Genomic DNA, 20,552 nt, shown 5'->3' with positions numbered 1-20,552 from the left:
ATAGTGCTGCTACTTCAATTGGTTTATAATTGATCAGAAGTCAGGATTGACAATGAAATAAGGTTTTATAGGTTACACCATAGACCTACCATCCTTATCAAATGGTTTGACGGCAAAGTTCCCAAAATTGTGACAGATGCCTGTTATTGCACATATACTTTGCAAATTAGTATGAAGATATGCAGCACGATTGATTGATTACCCGAATCACATGGGTCAATAGGGACCATGCAAAACTAGTTGATAGGTGTATTGACAGGTGGTGTTCTGACTATTCATATAGCAATAATGTACACACTGAAGCATAAACACCAAAATTTATTATCATAATTATGTCAAATAATATTCTTATAATATTATTGCAAGACTGAAGCTCTAGAGTGCTGCCTACATATCAGCAAAGCTCTGATATCCCAGAAGGTGATTACTTAAAACTGAGATTAGACAGAGCCACTTCCCTTTTCATCCCATATGTAAAAATAAACAAACTTTATTTATTTTACAACATTTGAAAGTTATTCCAGCTTATATTAACCACTCTCGTTGGTCCGTATGGAAACACGTGGGAGGTTGTATTGTGGGATGGAACCAGAATACCTGTAGAAAATCTAAGTTCTGAAAGCCAAACATGTTACAGCAACCAAAACTATCCAGGTGCGAGGTCGAGGTTCGAGTAATATGGTTCGACAAACTGGCCGTTCCAAAATATATAACGGTCCGAAACCGATGTCTAGACGATATATATATATTATGGAAATGAGCTTGACAACCATTGAGGAAGAGAGAATGTCACTCATCACAATAAGATTATTGAAACTATTATCATAAGAAGCAGTTTTGGGTTTAACATAAAATCATAAAAAAAACGTCTACAACTTCCTCTGGGACGTGAAGCTTGTGATTGCTTATCTATGACTTAATTTCTTGTTATAGTATACATACGTCTGTCATCTGTAAAACATTCAAAATAAAGTCGACAGGCAAGTTAATTCGCCATCGGAACACTAATGTCGAGGTGTCCCGATGGCAACAATTGTTCAAAGGTGAAGGTCAAAATTGGGGAGGGATACGTGTTTGGATACTTATAAATATTAAATGTCCATTATTTGTGTGGATGGTATCAAAATTACGGATAAAGCACAAACAATCAATCTTTGTATGAATATCCTATCATCTTATATACGAGCTGGATTAGAAAATCGATTGATTAATATCTTAAAAAAGTTTAAAACGATTTGTCCCTTTCCAATATGGCGGCGCCCAAGTATGGACGTTTACGCGTGCAATCGCTCTATCTGTTTAACCATTTTAGTATGTAAATACATCGAAACTTTAAGACTTTATGGAGAACAATGGCTGGAAGAGGCAGAGGACGAGGAAGAAATGTTTCCTTTAACGTGGAAGCGCTAGGTTTCGGCCGAGGGGAGGCGTTACCTGGTCCAATTTTGCAACCTCCTCCTTTATATCCTGTAAGCAGATTATAGCGACAGCTGGATAGTAATATCCAGTCTTTTTTTTTCTTCATTTGACACACTGGCAAGCTTATTTCTTCACACTAGACACTGGCTGAACTCGAGAGCAATTTAACACAGAAGATGTACATACTGATTTTTTTTAATGTTTTTACATCAGTTTAAGTAAAACGTCAATATCAAAAGAAATTTTCAACCTTCATTGGAAGATTCATTACCATGATAGCGCATACAAGTTTGATTTCGATCACTGTAATTTTTGGACACTAATTCACAGAATGATTTTGTTTTCCATCCATCTCTCATCTATCATTTTAGATTTATTGCACTGTTTTCCCTCTAAACATTTTGACTCATTTTTTCCATTCCCATATATTTCTTTGGTGTTGATGAGCATATATTGTTCCCTAGTATCACCATTATTATGCACTATGTTTACACTAAACCAAACCTGTATCATCAAGTTTTACCATAACCTAAGCAAATAATTTTGATCCAAACTTTTCATCAACTCAAGATCACTGTTAAAAAAGATGATAGAATGTCAATAATTTGGACAATCTAATCCTAAATTCATAATTCAAAATATTTGTGAAACTTCTAAACAAGTCACATATACCATCCACATCTAGCACACAAACAATGAGAGTTCTTCAAATACATGTTCAAGATATACATACAGGTACACAATACAAACAAAAGGAAATCCTAATTCAAAAGACATTCACACATTTAACAAGTAAGTGTCCTAAATGAGTAAGTGTCCTAAATATGATAGTCAGCAATGTGAAAAGGAAATGAATGGATCTAATATTCTCCTATAATTATTCCATTGTAAAGTGAATGTAGATCTACTATTTCATCATAAGACATTCAAGACTCCTGAGTTTTTATTTAGATATTACTTTATGGCAGAAACAATTTTGCACTCTCTACAACCAGCCTCATAATGTGGATCTGGTCCAGATAGTATTTGGTTTATGAAGAGTCTACTGTACAAGCTTGCAGGACATGCATTTATTGTTGTTGACATTTTTTATCCCTACATTGGCATCCATTTTCACTTGAGAATATAATGATATGTTTCAGCCAACAGACTTCAAGCCTGTACCACTACTACAGGGAGAAGAATATGATTACATGTTGGCCTTGAAACAGGAGTTCCGTGGAGTAATGAAGAGATCACAATATTATCTTCAGACATCCACAAACCGAAAGGACATAGACAGATACTCTGATAAATATCAGCTACATAATGACTCAGAGGGTAAATGGGAACCAGGTACTATGCTACAGAAATTGTGTTGTCCAAGTTCAGATTTCTCTTCTGATGTCTTATTTGTTTAGTAACTGAAAGGTGGAAATAAATGTCATAAAATTATTGTTTTATCACCAAAACAAGCATAATTGACTTAGTTAGATAGTGAATTTGAGTTACTGTAATTGCAGAAAATAGTTTTAAGATTATTGAAAAGAATCTTAATGGCCCCTTCTAATTTGCAACTTCAGCACATTGTTTTATTTTTTTTTTTTTTTTTGTCATTTATTACAAACTCTAAATATATCATACATTTTATCCCAATTACTTGAAGTATTTTGTTGATGTCAAGTTCTGAATGTTTATAGCTTTTTAAGCTAATAAGAGTAACTTTGTTACCATGGTAACCTGATGATGTTGAGCATAATTAAAATGTTTATTTATTGTACAGCACAATTCAGTAATATATTTTCAGTATGACATTTAGTCCTATATTATACTTTTCTTGTAAATTGAGATTGGAGAAGATTCCCAGCAGAGTTGAAAATAACCTGCAAGAAAACCAGGAAAGTTGGGTTAACATTGAAACCTAATATACCCAAGAAGAAGCGAAAAGTAGACACTGGTGATGTTCGTAAAACTCTGGAGGTGAGAAATCTCATGCGTCTCAAAGGGAGTTGTTTCCCTTGGATTTGATCCTGAGCTTATGCATTCAATGATATGTTTTTGTAGAAAGTGGAATTGGATAGAATATTGTTTACCAAAAACTGCACAAATGCAAGAATTGAGCTTCAGATAAAGGATTGGTGTTCTTTTTATGGAAAGGTTTTGCTGTTTGTACTTTGCTTTTGTACAATCTGTCTGAATTTGGTATCACAGGGTACTGACACATAATGATTTGTCAGGTGTATCAGCACAAGTTCTTTTGTATGTTTAGATATAGTTACATATCCCTGTGCATGCTTAGATATAGTTACATATCCCTGTGCATGCCTCACGTGTAAGTTACATTATAATACACACTGTCTTCTTAAATCATGCAATTATTCAATTAAACTACGATGGATTTAAAAAAAAAAGATTTTGGTAAAGAAGAATTGTACAGTCCATATTTTGGGAATGATAAGTGCTACATGCATAATACTTGCATCAAAATATCTATGTTTTATAAAAAAAAAAATTAATGGTAAACGATTCATTATCTGTTAAGCCAGCTTGCTCCTTGCATAGTTCTCAGCATTTAACTTTTTACAGGAATTAGAGAAAAGAGAAGAAAAGGGAGAAGAAAGTGAGACAGATGAAAATGAAGATGAAAACAAAAACGAGGGAGATGAAGATGTAGAAGAAGAGGTTTATGAAGAAGATGAGTTAGAAGAGGTGTGTATCTCAGATTTTGATGGGACAGTTTTTTTGTGAGGTTGTCAGGAAAGAAAATCTTTAAATTTTGTAACCCAGATGGTAAGTCATGGTTGCCGGTAACATTGTTAGACTGTTTGTATTTCCCAGTTCTTATCTATTCTCACTGTGACTAGAGAAGCCAGACACTTATGTTAAAAATTACTAGGTTTACAATCACATCAATGTCAACATCACAAAAGTGAGAACACCACAATAATGGTAACATTGCAGTAATGGCTACATCACAATGATGTCTATACCACAACAATGTCAATATCAAATTGTCAAAAACACAATGTCTTTAACCTCAACTATCCTATACTATTTAAGTAAAAAGCACAGGAACATTATAGATCCCACTCAAGACCTGTTTATGATCTGTTAGATAATCAAAAAATGTGTGAGCTGTGGTCTGTGTTATACACATCTCTCATCTCTCATTCCCACCCGATACTCTGTACCATAGTGACACACTCATCACCCCTTCTCTCCAACACATGGTCTGTCACACACCCCTCACCTCCTTCTTCCTACTCCTCAGTCAGTGTCACACTGATCCCTTACTATCCTCCTCACCTCACACTCTGTGTCACACATCCTTCACTCCCTTCTCGCCACCAATCATTCTGTATTGCACTCACCCCTTGGCCTCATTCTCCTCATCTCACAGTCTGTCACACACCCCTCATGCTCACCCCTTACTCTTTGCCACACACCCTTCAAATCCACACCCCTCCCCCCTGCCACACCCAATAATCTGTGTCACATTCAGTCCTCATCCCTACCTCCCCTCCCAATAGTCAGAGTAGAGATTGTTTTACTCGATGATTATTTTTGGTGCTTTCTATTCAGATCATCAATCCTTTTGCTAAATGTGTTTTCATTGTTCTGTTTATGTATCTAGGAAACTGATTACCTCCTGTCCTATTTCGACAATGGTGAGGATTACAATGATGGGGATGATGACGCTGATGAGGGACCTGTGTACTGACGACCAGTGTTTACCTACTTCTACAAGTTTGGACTTCGACTGTGTGGATTTTTTACGCAATAAAAAAATAACCAGTGTTATCAACATTAATTCCATCATGTTGATAAAAATAGAATTATATTTGAAATGAAATGAAATTAAGGCACCATTAAAGACAGTCTTTTAGGTAGATAGTAATTTAATCCACTAATACACAGCGGAAATCTGTTATTGGATCTCAATTTATATCCGTAGGAATCTACTGAAAGACAATACACTGACAATGATCAGGGTCGTATTATGTATTTTTGAATATGTAGTACATTGTATGTGTAACAAATGAGGTTGGTCAAGTTCATTTGAAAATTCCAGACAAGTGATGAAATCACAGATGAGCTCTCAAATGACATTCCAGATTAAAGTACATGTTTAATTTGAGCATCTCAAGCATCTCACATCAATAAGAAGTGTCTGATTTCATTGACAAATCTCTGTAGTCTTCTGGTTTATAAATCCTGGTATTTTATACATATACTTAGGTTAGTAAAGCATCCATACACATGACTTCAACAAGTTTTCTACTTATCATGGTACAGCGAAGGATGCATAACTCATGGTGCTTGTATCCGTGTATATAAATTTGTTTATGTCATGTTAATAGTACAAACCAACACAAGGTTATAAGTATTGTTGTGTCATCAGCAGATGTTTATAATGATTTGAATGATAAATTCTGTTTTCAAAAACTTCATATTGTTACCTTGTTTTTTTATCAAAACAAATTGTACATCAAGAATACAAAAGTTAAATACAGTGGGTTACTAGAGAAGAGGTGATGACTGGACTATGAGTCACAAGTTAGATACAGTGGTTTACTAGAGTAGAGGTGATGACTGGACTATGAGACACAAGTTAGATACAGTGGTTTACTAGAGTAGAGGTGATGACTGGACTATGAGTCACAAGTTAGATACAGTGGTTTACTAGAGTAGAGGTGATGACTGGACTATGAGACACAAGTTAGATACAGCAGTTTACTAGAGTAGAGGAGAATACTGGACTATGAGACACAAGTTAGATACAGTGGTTTACTAGAGTAGAGATGATGACTGGACTATGAGACACAAGTTAGATACAGTGGTTTACTAGAGTAGAGGTGATGACTGGACTATGAGTCACAAGTTAGATACAGTGGTTTACTAGAGTAGAGGTGATGACTGGACTATGAGACACAAGTTAGATACAGCAGTTTACTAGAGTAGAGGAGAATACTGGACTATGAGACACAAGTTAGATACAGTGGTTTACTAGAGTGGAGATGATGACTGGACTATGAGACACAAGTTAGATACAGTGGTTTACTAGAGTAGAGGTGATGACTGGACTATGAGACACAAGTTAGATACAGTGGTTTACTAGAGAGGAGATGATGACTGGACTATGAGACACAAGTTAGATACAGTGGTTTACTCTAGTAGAGGTGATGACTGGACTATGAGACACAAGTTAGATACAGTGGTTTACTAGAGTAGAGGGGATGACTGGACTATGAGACACAAGTTAGATACAGTGGTTTACTAGAGAGGAGATGATGACTGGACTATGAGACACAAGTTAGTAGAGGTGATGACTGGACTATGAGACACAAGTTAGATACAGTGGTTTACTAGAGAAGAGGTGATGACTGGACTATGAGACACAAGTTAGAGACAGTGGTTTACTAGAGTAGAGGTGATGACTGGACTATGAGACACAAGTTAGATACAGTGGTTTACTAGAGAAGAGGTGATGACTGGACTATGAGACACAAGTTAGAGACAGTGGTTTACTAGAGTAGAGGTGATGACTGGACTATGAGACACAAGTTAGATACAGTGGTTTACTAGAGAGGAGATGATGACTGGACTATTAGACACAAGTTAGATACGGTGGTTTACTAGAGTAGAGGTGATGACTGGACTATGAGACACTAGTTAGATACAGTGGTTTACTAGAGTAGAGGGGATGACTGGACTATGAGACACTAGTTAGATACAGTGGTTTACTAGAGTAGAGGTGATGACTGGACTATGAGACACAAGTTAGATACAGTGGTTTACTAGAGTAGAGGTGATGACTGGACTATGAGACACTAGTTAGATACAGTGGTTTGCTAGAGTAGAGGAGATGACTGGACTATGAGACACAAGTCAGAGACAGTTTTTTACTAGAGTAGATGTGATGACTGGACTATGAGACAAGTTAGATAGAGTGGTTTACTAGAGTGTAGGTGGTGACTGGACTATGAGACACAAGTTAGAGACAGTTTTTTACTAGAGTAGAGGTGATGACTGGACTATGAGACAAGTTAGATAGAGTGGTTTACTAGAGTAGTGATGATTGCTTTGTTATCTGACACCATTTAGATAAAATGGATTACTAGATGAGAAATAGATAGGCTGAATCACAAAGTTCAGTTTTTATCTGGGAATGATGCCAAGCAACACAACGGTGATCTCCTTAAAAACATCAGTAACAGTGGTAGAATTAGGTGGAAATACCCATTACTGTATCAACATATATATAGGTGTGTGTTTGTGATAGTATGTCTAAACAGCAGGGCACAGGGACAATATCACTCAGCATCATCATCTTGTTTTCTTACAAATTGGTAATAAAGTGCATCTTGTTCAAGACTTTTTTATGGTGTTTGTCAAAATGACATCCAAGTAAATCACCACAACACATGATTGGTCAACAATTTCACATTTTAATTATCTTCACAAGATAAATGATCTCGGGTGACTTCTAATATTATATTCACAAACAACACATGATGTTTAATACAAATATGATTTTCCTATACCAACTCCTTAATGACAAACATAATCCAAAATGAAAATGGAAGAGAAATAACACTCTTAATAGTGATCAAAGTAGCATTTTGACCTGCAAAATTTTATTCGATTTATTCATGATAATTAAAACCACCTACCAGAAAAATAATACTTTTGGTATATGTATCATTCACAATAAATAACCTTCAAAAATGTTCAACAATTTCATACATTCCTACACAAAAAAAGGTATACGCCACATACACATTATTTTCACAAAATCCGTACTTAAAAATAGCATTTTCCAAACTCGTACAATAATCATGTGTTCACTGCACATGACTGTATTTTTCCATTACAAATCCAACAATCGCAATAATTCCCAAACATGATTACCACATCAAAAGTGTATATTCCCTTAAGTACTGTTACACATCGTTCTTCAAATATTCTGCATAAAAGAAAAGAAATATTTTCATTCCATATTCCACGATCTCAAATTTCACAGAGAGGGTTAATATAAGTTCTGGATGTTCTATAATCATTTGTATTTATACTTATTTTCGTACAATAAAATTGCTAAATAAATTGAATCTCACATTTCAACATTAACTTTCCCTTACAAATTTCCCAATTTTGCACATCCCCACATAAAATATACCCACTATTCTCTTTCATAATACATTCTCTCATGTTCCTTACAAGTTACTGTACTGTGTACATATCCCAGCGGCGATCTCACTTTAGTCCTTTTTTTAATGCTGTGAGCATTACACTTTGTAGTAGCTCTACTTGCAGTTTCTCAATATTGCTGAATTATTGTTGATGAACACAATACTAGTTAATTATTGTGCTATTTTGTTAAAAATTGATAATACTTGAAAATTCGAATGCATTGAGTAAATTTGAAGTACATTTTTTATCATTACAAGCATCTTTACACACAAAAAAGCACTGAGTAAATAACAACATATTTACACAATAACTTAGTTGATCAATCATATAATATTGATTTTATACAAAAATAATGTTAATTTGTTACAATCATGACCTTTTTGACAATTCTGTTACACTAAAATCTCTCATCAACCCGACAGATATAAATTTTGACATTGTTTTCTATGACTTACATTTGACCCTGCCTAAATCAGCATTTCAATGGGCAATAGAAAAGCTTAGACAGAGAAAAACAGGTATTAGCAAAAGAACCCATCTAAAGTGGGAACAATCATCAACTACATAGTTTTCATCCTTTAATGTTTGCACACTCTGGATTACATTGAATGAAATAGTCATAAACATAATGTTAACATAAGGCTGAAATGGAGATCATGAAAGTAATTACTGGTGGTCTTGTTTTGTTGTGTTCTGTTTTATCTGATTTTTTTCTATTTAAACAGAAATGATAATGCTGAAAAACTAAATTATCACAAAACGATAATAAAAGTTATAAATTTACCAACTGATGAATGAAAAAAAAAAAATAAACACAAACAAAAGAAAAAATTGAAAAAATTGAAAAAAAAAATAAAGAGTTCAAACACCACATACAAAACATTTTTGCTTACTCAACTGAGATACATTTATAAGTCATTGTAAACAAAACTTGTATTTTGAATCACTGAACATGAAACAGTTGTCTGTGAAATGTTGAAAAAAGGATTTGTGTCTGTGATCCTTGAACACAGAACAACGTTCTGTGAATTGTTATATGCAGAACATGTACTTACCCTTCATGGATCACTGAACTCAAACTACATTGTATCAGGATCACAGCATACTGAATATTTGTCTGTTTGTCACCGAACGCTAAAATTGATCTATAAAACCAAGAAATACATCTATGGATCTTTTTATGTCTACTTCTACTCTGCAATTCAGCTTAAAAGAGTTATAAAAAATAATCTCCAGATATTTCCATCGCAGTAACCAAATAATTTGCTATTAAGTACACATACAGCTATACCCAGCTGAAACAAACAAAAGATAACATCTTTTAGCACTAATAATGATAGTGTTGCTTTGGTGAATATGGTCAGAATCCTTGTGAAAACCAATTAAAGCTATATTTTGTAAAACAAAAAAAATTAATTAAACTATCATTAAGGTAAAACTCATGAAACCTTTGTAATAAAAGGTGTTTTTTTCAACCTATCATATGTATGTCATTTGAACAAAGGAAGAAAAGATATTTTAAGGTTAATTTCAATGTAATCAAGAATACATGCATAACCATCTAATGGATATAGTTTTGACAGAAAAGGGAGTTAGTATTAAAGTGATAATGTGTAATCTTCCAATACCATCTAAGCATAAATTTACAACCATATTCAAATTACTGGGCATCATGTCTTAATCTATAAACCAATAAATGAAAATTTGGAAGAAGAAAAACTCTCTAGTTCTTCAAGGTGAATGTTGACATATCATATTGCATAGCAAATCATTGTATGTCCTAAAACAGACCAACATGCCTTCATTCAACTAGCAATATATATACAGTAACTGTACTACATAATGCTGTAGACATGCCATACTCATGACTTTAATTTATAACTATAACTAGTTAGCTTTAGCTTTCCTTAAATGTGACTTTCCAACTGCAGAATATGGTAAAAAAAAATTTCAAAAGTGATGTACAGAATCCTATACATCCTACATTTTATATCCGACACAACAGGTACAGGTAATATTGAAACGCATCAAAACTTTGAATGTGTTAACAGTATAAAACCAACAAGTTGAGAAAATACCCATGTCTTCACACCTGCTATGATCTACTAATGATCTGCCTATGTTGATTTTCTTCCTGTATCTTTATAGCACTACATAAGACCCAGAAATGAGTGACTTTATAATCAATAAACTGATATATTTTCAATGACAACATTTGGTCACTATATACTCGTGTGTAATTCTAAAATTTGACAAGTGTCTCTATATCATTAAAGCTTGAATAATATCTGTAATTCAAATGGATTGATATTTGCAAACATATCCTGCATTTATAATGGGTGTTAAAAGATTTATGTTAATACAGTGGAAAAATACATGATCACTAAATTCAATGTTAATGGCAGATAACAATATACTAGGATTGTAATAATCATACTGTCAGTTAATTATGACTGTGTCGTTGTACCTCTGAAGCTATGATCAATATATATATATGTGTATATGTGATATGGAATGATCGAAATCTTTATAAAGACATACTACAACAGAACTGGTACTCCAGGATCATATACTATATGGTAAATAAATAACAAGGACTGTACTACTTGCCTGTATTTCCTATTTCTTCCGTCTTCTATCATCATATCATCAAATAAAATAAGTGGGTTGGAGGAATGAGGGATGGGAGTATGGGAGGATTCATTTGCATATTCTGTCACTCATGTTTTTAAACCAGACAGGTAATTAGTAGTACTATGTGTCTATAGGTTTTTACTAACTGCCAATGTATATCTTTGCGGTTTTTCACTTGATGATGTCAATACATTCATTACCCAATGTAAAACTGTCTCTTTGTCATAATCCTAACCCAATAATGTATAAATATCATTAGAATAAGCACTATCACTTATAATGTGTCTACTGCAGTTAATTTTTGTATTAATTAATATTGATAAAATGTACATGTAACAAGATCAGTATTACTATACACATACATTCATAAGAAAACAAAAACTTTTTCATATTATCAGCAAACATGATAAACAAACAAATCAACAATTTACCTTACATTATATTCTCACACATATAAGACAACATACATTGTATGTATAACCACAATCCTGGCATTCAGTATTCCCATGTACAAATTCACTTGTTTTCACACATTCATATTCACATATGTAGTTCTAAAATTACTTACAAGTACCTGTACCCCAGTCACATGTACATATTCTATACACCTAGTCACATGCATCAAACTGTTGTATTATTTTAAAACCACTTTCCACTGACCTTTGATATAGTATTTGTGATGGTTTTCAAAGGGAGAGTCCATATAGAAATCTTACTGTGGTCGATATATTCTTAATAAATTGCTCCCTCAAAACATGTGATGTACATTCTACTTAAATAAACACTGATGTCACCAAAATGTAAATGGTATCAATGTCCCCGAGATATCTTTTTGAGGACATCTGATCAAACTCTCAGAAAAAATTTATCTTTAAGAAACTGTTCTCAGCTATGTAAACATATTGTATATCAAGTTCCTTTATACATGTATTTGTCTTGCATATGAGCACAGTTTGGCGAGTTCTCCTTCAAAATCTGTCTATCTTTGAGACTTTCTGATGATATTGTTCTGGATATCATTCAGTGGCAAAATACTTTTGTGGTATTTCATCATAGATTAAAAAGGTGAAAAATGATGGATAGAATTATCATAGTTAAAGTCAGAAATTATTTGTAATCTCTCCTCTGATAATACTCATGAAAATCACTTAACCTTTGTAAACATCCATCTTCGCTCAGTTGAATTATACTAGTAGGTGTTTTCATGCAAACTGCAAGTTGAATTCCGACATTCAGAAGATGTTTTTTTGTATATACTGGTAGGTATCTTCAAGTAAACTCCAACTTCTAATAATCTTTGATCACTTCAACTTGTTCATACTTCTATACACTTAAATGCATTGCAGAAGTAAAGAAGAATTAGCATATCCACCAAAACACAAATGATTCTTCCCTCAGTTTATCACAAATTCACCTAATTTCATTATTTTCTACATCCTAAATTTCTAAGAGCTTTGAATTAAGAACACATAAGTACATCAATACTGTTACTATTCCCTGTTATCCATTAGTGTTAGGACTTTTTCGTCTTTAAAGTATAATCCACTAATATGTTATACAGTCAATACAGACTGTTAGTATAGATAGAATTCTTGAACTATACATCATTACTTCAAGCGCTTTGTAACATACTCATTTTTACAGACAAGAGAACTGTTGATTGGACGTTTGTCTTTTCTATAAGAACTCCATATAATAACATTAAAGAATGTTTAGATTTATTTCCCTTGTACATCATCACAATGAAAGCCTGTTTTACCACTGTCTCAATTCATTACTTTCTTCCAACATATTTCATCACAAATAAGTTAATCACAGAATCTGTCTGGCAAATATTGAATATGTGTACTCTAGCAGTTAATAGCCTTTATATAACACTTATTTGGTACGACTGCAACTCAGCACTTATGTTTAGGTATTGTTAAGAATATCTAACATAAAGAAAGAATATCACAGGACATATAACTGCTAAGGCAATAAGACCAATGACCAGTGACTTCCAGGACATTCCCCAGTTGGCACCATCTGTCTTGTTCCTATTTTTTGGAAAAGGTCTGATTGTTCTATTAGTTAACATAGACACAACTTCATCAAGTGATCTACGATTTGTTCTGTCGTTTGCCTGTCTTATTTTTGACAAATCCTTGTCCATGTTATCTAGAAACTTTTGAGCATCTCGAGACTGACTATTGAGTGCATCACTTATACTTAATGTTCGAATTATCAAATTTTGAGTTTCCGGATCACTCATGTCACATATAGAATCATTGTCAGTGTTTTCCATTAAGTCATGGCTGCTTTCACATGTTTCATCCACGACTGTCATACCATTGCTCAGGGCCGTACTTGACTGCTGCCTTGCCTGTTCCTCTTTCTCTTTTTCGATATGTTCTGTAAGAAAGGAATGCCTTTTCATAGGCACCTTTACTACCTTATAACCATAGAAATCTTGGTCTTGTATAAAGTTGTTGATTCTTTTCAATTCCGAGACCTGAAATTAAAGAAGATTTTTTTTTGAAAACATTTTCAAAACATCTGAAAGATTATTGATGAATGTTGAACACATTCACAACCTTTGCATACTGATATATGAAACTGTCTGTATAGGGTTACTCTAGCTACCTTACACTCGCTCTTAGTGAAAAGCTGATGGAACAAGATAAAAACCAGTCAAACCGATGTTAAAATATATATTCAACAAAGTTTCAGTTTTCAGGATTCTCTTTAACAATACAGAGCGAAGATAAACGCTCTTTGAAAGAGTAAGAGTCCGTATTACTTATATATCATAAGTCTATCAAAGGAACAGATTAGTGCAGCTCGAACATAGGGTTAAAGATGGTTTCAATTTCTCAGCTAATTACTTAAGTATGTTTGAAAGGTATACGATATTAAACAAATACGTACTGGACATCCGTACTGAAGTGCTAAGCTCCGTAAACTGTCTCCCTCTGTGATTTCCCTTTCAAAGTAAATGGGCTCTTTTTCCTTTGGGTCGACAACCCTTGGTGCTTTTCTCGATCGCATCTCCATTTCAAACTCAACGACCTCATCATCTGCCACATCGGCATCTCCGAAAACGTAAACTCGGTTCTTTTTGACATTCTGGACCTGGGCACCACTGTAAACATAATCTTCGTTTTTCTTCCCAAACAATCCCCCACGGGAGGAGGGTCGCAAATGCCCGTTGCTCATAACCAGGTTTTTACGTTGTTATTAGGTTCATCTATACATATAAACCTATAACATGTTTAATCCTCAACTTTTCTGATCATTCGTTGTCAATTTTCAAGGAAGAAAAAACGAACAAACAGAGCCTTTAAGATGTTTGGACTACCCTGCACCTGTCAAACGACAGTCTCATTACCGGAAGTGCATGGCAAAACACACACGTAACAAAGGGCGGATAACTATGACTGCTTCCTGTCAGGTGTTCTCAGCATTGATGGCTATTGTAAGTAGTTGTTCAGTGATCGGATCATACGTTTAATTTATTTCTCGTATTTTTTGTCTTTGTTGGAACAAAGGACGGATGAGATGACTAAGATACATTTATACCCTGCATATATCTCACTTTTATTGTGAATGAATAATTATGTCATGTTTAGCAATTAGACGAGATTATAAATATACTTAGACATATAACGGATTTAAAGACTTTGCATATGTATAAGTATTCACCATGTAAGCTTTTAACAGTCTTTTGTGCTCTATAACTTTCATTGAAACCAATACATAATAGAAAAGCACAACCATGGGGCGACAATCTTGCCCTCCAGCCACCCCTATTTCATAAGCTGATATACAGATGCTTTTTCAGCCAGTATTATTAAAATGAAGTTTGTTATTCGAAACAATGTCATCTATCCTTTACATGTAGATTCATGTGCCATAAAATGACGTGTATACTTGTAGAGAGATGATCTCTCCAGCAGCTAGTAGTTTTACATGATTGCATGCTTGGCCACCAGAGTTACAGCAATGCATGTGAAAATAACGCTATGTATTATACTTGAGTTCGTGTATAAGGACCAATGTTAACTAGAGGTTCCAGGTTTGAATCTTAGCGAAGGCACTGAAATAAATAATGACCTCTATAACCAATGTTTACAATAATACATGTATAAATCAAATGGAAAGCTATTTTCCAATTAAAGATGTAAGTAACTTATGTATGATGTGATACATTGTTGAAAACTTAAAAACATGGTTAGACGTTATCTTTTTTATCAGCAAAATCTTCCTTGTAGATTTATATGTATGGACATTGGTACATGTGTAATATGAATAATTCCAAAATAAAAATAATGCTGATTATTATTGTAGTAAATATCTTTGGAATGTGTTACTTAAAGTTCAACTCAATGAATTAATGAAAAAAAAAAATCAAAGAAAAATCATTCAGGTGAGATGATATATATATTTTGCATTCTTTTCTTTGAGAAATGATTTATGATATTCAAACTTCCTGAGGTTGAAAACTGAAATATTGAATTTATCTTAAATGTTGTTCACACTAATGTTATTTATGTTTTACTAATGTGTTTCTAGAAAACAATGACAGACTAGATGCTAAGTCAGTGGGTACAACCAACTTGAATGATGAGTCAATAGCTGTATAGCCAGTATCATTCCTTCGAGGAACCACTATGTCTGCTTCTGCAGCCATTCGCAGTGCAAAGAATGTCCTCCGAAAGGAGATCAAGAAGAGGGTAGCCATGTTGAGTGAGCAAGAGAAGGAAAAACAGTCAAAGATTGTCGTAGAAAAGGTGACAAAGCTCTTTCAAAATAGTATCTAGAATTCTAAACTGTTTGGCACTGTGTAACACCACAATGTGTATTTACTACTGAGCAACTAATAATATTTTAGTAACCTGAAGTAGGTTATCTCCCTTAGAACATTTGTTATGGTGTTCCTTCTGGTATCATTTCACTTGTGAAATGTATATATAGTAAAAAGATAGGTCTGTATTGATCAAATAATTGTAGTGCATCTAATATTTATTGATAGAAGAAAGTCTCACGTTACACTGTGAACACTCTTATCAAGATGATGTGAAAAATTTATTATTTCAAAGGTACACATGTAATTTATATTGTGAGATTGGTAAGTAAACACTTCAAACAGTGTAGAAATTGTCATGTTGAATTGTAATGTTTAAGCTGTTTGTGATGTGGCCATGTCATGTGTCAGTCCTTCAAACTGTTTTGTTTGTATAATAATTGTAAAGATTTTACACTTTTTTGACAGCTGTTGAAGTTACCACAAATCCAGAACAGTCAGCGTGTCTGTCTATACTTGAATATGTCTGATGAGGTGAAGACTGTGTCTCTGTTGAAATCAATTCTTGACTTGAAGAAAGAGTGTTTTGTTCCCCAGTATATTGGTCCGGTCATGAAAATGGTGAAACTTGAGTCCTTTGAAGATTATGAAAATTTTCCTATGACAAAGTGGAAGATAAAACAACCTGCTGATGATGATTTAAGGGAGGATGCTCTTAATACAGGTACTTCTTGAGACTAACAAGCAAATGGGAAATAGGTTGTCTATAGTTCTACTGAGATATAGGTGACGTATGGCTGGCGTCTACTTACATGTCAGTGTAAGGGTTATGTTTGATAAATATTAGGGTTGTGTTGATGACTATGTATTGGTATTTAGGTTTTCCTGTATATTTCAAATAAAAAAATATTATTAATTCTTTTAAAAATGTTACCCCTGATAAAAAGTAAACGTTCTAAGGTATGTTCTTATTTAGGCCCTTATATACTGATGTAAAGGCTTGTATAATGTTATGCAGGTAATGACTATTTGATATATTGCCCATCTCAGGTCAGTGTAGTTAAACTGGTCTTATTTTGAAAACAGTTAATTTGTATTTTGAATTTCCCTGAGGATTTCATTTCAACTGTACCAGGGTTAAGTTGATGAGTTTTTTTGTACCTTAAAAATTATATATCATGTGTTGATGAATGTCTAAAAATGTCTTTCATTGCCAGGTGGTCTGGATGTAGTGGTGATGCCGGGGCTGGGCTTTACTAAGGCTGGAGCTCGTCTTGGCAGGGGAAAGGGGTACTATGATACTTACCTGGAGAAGTGTGCTCAAGCTGGATACCAGCCATTTACAGTTGCCCTGGCATTCACAGAACAAATCTGTGACACTGTTCCGACCGATACAAATGATGTACCTATTGACCTTGTTTTATATCCGTCTGAGGAGTCATAGCGATAGAGAGATGTAGGACATTGCTTTATTGTTGCCATTTCCTGATGGTTAAACTCTTTTAAATTTTTGTCAAACCAAAATCATGTGTGGCTGTAGAAAAATTCCTGAAGAAAACTTGGTGTGTGTGATAATTACCTGAAGTTATGTATTGTCTACCTTGATAAGCCATGAATCATTTCATCACCAGGTAATCCAGAATGGCATTATTACTTTTAAACTCCAAATGATGTTTTTTTGGAAAATGCCTGTGTCTTAATGTGAGATTTGTTATTATTGATGTACGTTGATGGCTTACCTTAACGAAAGGTAAATCTGAAACAGAAAGTTATCCCAGGATGATTAAGTATGATCTGGCTTGGAAGGTGTGTGGACATGATTCTGGTTGGTATATGGTCCCTTAAGTTGATGGTGCTTCAGAAATTACATTTCATAATTGTTTTGAAATTTTGTAAGATAGCTTGGTTTTTTTTTGCTAAACAAAGGCAACAAAACATTCACAGCAGATATCAGGAGTTAGATAGAGGTTTGAATATATGGTGATTATTAAACCGTGGGGAGATATTCTATCATTGAACAGTTCAGACCTGATCAGAAATTAAGTATGATTTTATCACCTATGGAAGTAATTGATGAGATATGTGGTAAAAAAAATCTGGTTTTAATTTCAATACCGACATTTTCATATTTCACTGCAATCTCAGAATTGTGTGCAGCTGATGCTTATGTCTTTTCTACAAGCATTAATTTTTGGATTCTGTGATTGATATAAATTGTGAAGATATTCTCAAAATTAAATGCATAATGCCTTTAAGCTTTCTTCTTGTGTTTACTACATATATACACAATAATATTTAAAGTCATGTACCTCAGGTTAAAACATTACAAACAGAGCTTTCTGTAAGGGGTATTGTATATCGTTAATGCACGAGAAGATAAGTGGGTACTGTCTCGGTGTTTTGGTTACAGTTGGGGTTGAATTTTCTGTGCAGATGTCAAAAGGTGTTGAGCGTCTACCCATTTGCAGGGAATTTTATTTCAGCAACAAAATATAAACCTGCACGATACTTTATAAATGGACGAGTTGATAGAATTTAATCTTAATTAAATCTAAAAGTCAGAATGGACAACTTTCAACACCCAGTCCACACTCCTTGCAAATAGAAATATGATGTTCATATCAAAATTTTACAAGTTGGCTGTACATTCATACACCTACTAGTTGAGGTTTAATACAAGGAATGTAAGGCCTCTGTAAAAAAAATCATCGGTCGTTTTTAAATTTTCCTATACGGTATATAGAGGCTGTATTTAGGCTACTATCTATATATATATATATATAAAATAAGTTCTTTTGCTCACATTAAAAAAGGTAGCAATGAAGTGTTGGAGAAGACAGTAGTTGGCATCTTTCTAGACCTGGGGAACAGTAGGATTACCTGACCTCTATATATGTGTATACACATATACAGACGGTAGGATGGAGAGTTTGATGCAAGTCCATGGGCTTTGCAATATATTGCAAATACATTCCTTTGTGAAGCAAACTGTCCATGAATTGTGGAAATAGAGATGAAATTTATATGAAAAAAGACAATAGTTGTTTGAAAAGATGGAACTTTTAATTCAGTAAATAAATACAACAAATTTAGTATTACATACATTTACAATTCAGTGTAGGAATCATTTCCAGAGAAAGATAATGACAATATTGTCGGCAGCACTGTTTACCACAAATATACAACCTGGGCTTGTCTGATCAGAGCACTGGTTACCACAAACATACAACCTGGGCTTGTCTGATCAAAGCACTGGTTACCACAAACATACAACCTGGGCTTGTCTGATCAGAGCACTGGTTACCACAAACATACAACCTGGGCTTGTCTGATCAAAGCACTGGTTACCACAAACATACAACCTGGGCTTGTCTGATCAAAGCACTGGTTACCACAAACATACAACCTGGGCTTGTCTGATCAAAGCACTGGTTACCACAAACATACAACCTGGGCTTGTCTGATCAAAGCACTGGTTACCACAAACATACAACCTGGGCTTGTCTGATCAAAGCACTGGTTACCACAAACATACAACCTGGGCTTGTCTGATCAAAGCACTGGTTACCACAAACATACAACCTGGGCTTGTCTGATCAAAGCACTGGTTACCACAAATATACAACCTTGATTTGGAAACAATATAGACAAGACTGTTCAAAGCACTGGTTACCTTAAACAATAAACTGGGCTTTGCTGATCAAAGCACGGGTTACCTCAAACATACAACCTGGGCTTGTCTGATCAAAGCACTGGTTACCACAAACATACAACCTGGGCTTGTCTGATCAGAGCACTGGTTACCACAAACATACAACCTGGGCTTGTCTGATCAGAGCACTGGTTACCACAAACATACAACCTGGGCTTGTCTGATCAAAGCACTGGTTACCACAAACATACAACCTAGGCTTGTCTGATCAAAGCACTGGTTACCACAAACATACAACCTGGGCTTGTCTGATCAGAGCACTGGTTACCACAAACATACAACCTGGGCTTGTCTGATCAGAGCACTGGTTACCACAAACATACAACCTGGGCTTGTCTGATCAAAGCACTGGTTACCACAAACATACAACCTGGGCTTGTCTGATAAAAGCACTGGTTACCACAAATATACAACCTGGATTTGGAAACAATATAGACAAGACTGTTCAAAGCACTGGTTACCTTAAACAATAAACTGGGCTTTGCTGATCAAAGCACAGGTTACCTCAAATATACAACCTGGATTTGGGTGATCAAAGCAATGTTTACTTCAAACAAACATCACGAGCTTGGCTTATCAAGTCACTGGTTACCTCAATGCACAAAATGAGCTTTGTTGATAAAAGACCTCAAAAAACAACCTGGACATTGCTGATCATAGCACTGGTAACCTAAAAAATAAGTATAGACAAGACTGTTCAAAGCACTGGTTACCTTAAACATACATCATGAGCTTGGTTTATCAAAGCACTGGTTACCTCAAAAACAATATGGACAAGGCTGATAAAAAAAGGTTACCTAAACAGCAACCCGAGCATGACTGAACAAAGCACTT

At 34.4% G+C, this 20,552-nt stretch overlaps 3 protein-coding genes across 3 annotated transcripts; 2 read left to right on the top strand and 1 right to left on the bottom strand.

Annotated features, from left to right (window-relative positions):
- The first annotated feature begins 1,255 nt into the window (after window positions 1-1,255).
- Window positions 1,256-5,847, top strand: LOC132548985 (DNA-directed RNA polymerase III subunit RPC7-like). The gene is made up of 5 exons (XM_060212887.1): window positions 1,256-1,469; window positions 2,562-2,754; window positions 3,248-3,378; window positions 3,985-4,107; window positions 5,033-5,847. The coding sequence occupies exons 1-5, from the start codon at window positions 1,353-1,355 to the stop codon at window positions 5,117-5,119; spliced, it is 651 nt and encodes a 216-aa protein (XP_060068870.1). The 5' UTR covers window positions 1,256-1,352; the 3' UTR covers window positions 5,120-5,847.
- Window positions 5,848-9,383: 3,536 nt separating this feature from the next.
- Window positions 9,384-14,556, bottom strand: LOC132549005 (lysM and putative peptidoglycan-binding domain-containing protein 3-like). Its single transcript, XM_060212916.1, has 2 exons — window positions 14,131-14,556; window positions 9,384-13,714 (listed from the first exon to the last, which is right to left on the bottom strand). Exons 1-2 carry the CDS (start codon window positions 14,416-14,418, stop codon window positions 13,145-13,147), a joined length of 858 nt encoding a protein of 285 aa, XP_060068899.1. The 5' UTR covers window positions 14,419-14,556; the 3' UTR covers window positions 9,384-13,144.
- Window positions 14,557-14,634: 78 nt separating this feature from the next.
- On the top strand, window positions 14,635-18,261 carry LOC132548990 (5-formyltetrahydrofolate cyclo-ligase-like). Its single transcript, XM_060212892.1, has 4 exons — window positions 14,635-14,677; window positions 15,775-15,992; window positions 16,475-16,730; window positions 17,224-18,261. Exons 2-4 carry the CDS (start codon window positions 15,873-15,875, stop codon window positions 17,448-17,450), a joined length of 603 nt encoding a protein of 200 aa, XP_060068875.1. The 5' UTR covers window positions 14,635-14,677; window positions 15,775-15,872; the 3' UTR covers window positions 17,451-18,261.
- Window positions 18,262-20,552: the final 2,291 nt, after the last annotated feature.

This window comes from Ylistrum balloti, unplaced genomic scaffold (genome assembly GCF_031769215.1).
Source record: "Ylistrum balloti isolate Yb309-2 unplaced genomic scaffold, AGI_CSIRO_Ybal_v1 Utg370038, whole genome shotgun sequence".
In the NCBI taxonomy this organism is placed as follows: domain Eukaryota; kingdom Metazoa; phylum Mollusca; class Bivalvia; order Pectinida; family Pectinidae; genus Ylistrum; species Ylistrum balloti.
This window is presented reverse-complemented; position numbering and strand designations above follow the sequence as displayed.

Bases quoted from the DNA above. Each gene is read 5' to 3' on its own strand.
- LOC132549005 (XM_060212916.1), bottom strand. From the start codon at position 14,418: ATGAGCAACGGGCATTTGCGACCCTCCTCCCGTGGGGGATTGTTTGGG. The intron at 13,715-14,130 runs GTACGTATTTGT...CTTTAATTTCAG, and splicing joins CACTTCAGTACGGATGTCCA to GTCTCGGAATTGAAAAGAAT.
- LOC132548990 (XM_060212892.1), top strand. From the start codon at position 15,873: ATGTCTGCTTCTGCAGCCATTCGCAGTGCAAAGAATGTCCTCCGAAAG. The intron at 15,993-16,474 runs GTGACAAAGCTC...CTTTTTTGACAG, and splicing joins CAAAGATTGTCGTAGAAAAG to CTGTTGAAGTTACCACAAAT. The intron at 16,731-17,223 runs GTACTTCTTGAG...TTTCATTGCCAG, and splicing joins GGAGGATGCTCTTAATACAG to GTGGTCTGGATGTAGTGGTG.
- LOC132548985 (XM_060212887.1), top strand. From the start codon at position 1,353: ATGGCTGGAAGAGGCAGAGGACGAGGAAGAAATGTTTCCTTTAACGTG. The intron at 1,470-2,561 runs GTAAGCAGATTA...GATATGTTTCAG, and splicing joins AACCTCCTCCTTTATATCCT to CCAACAGACTTCAAGCCTGT. The intron at 3,379-3,984 runs GTGAGAAATCTC...AACTTTTTACAG, and splicing joins ATGTTCGTAAAACTCTGGAG to GAATTAGAGAAAAGAGAAGA.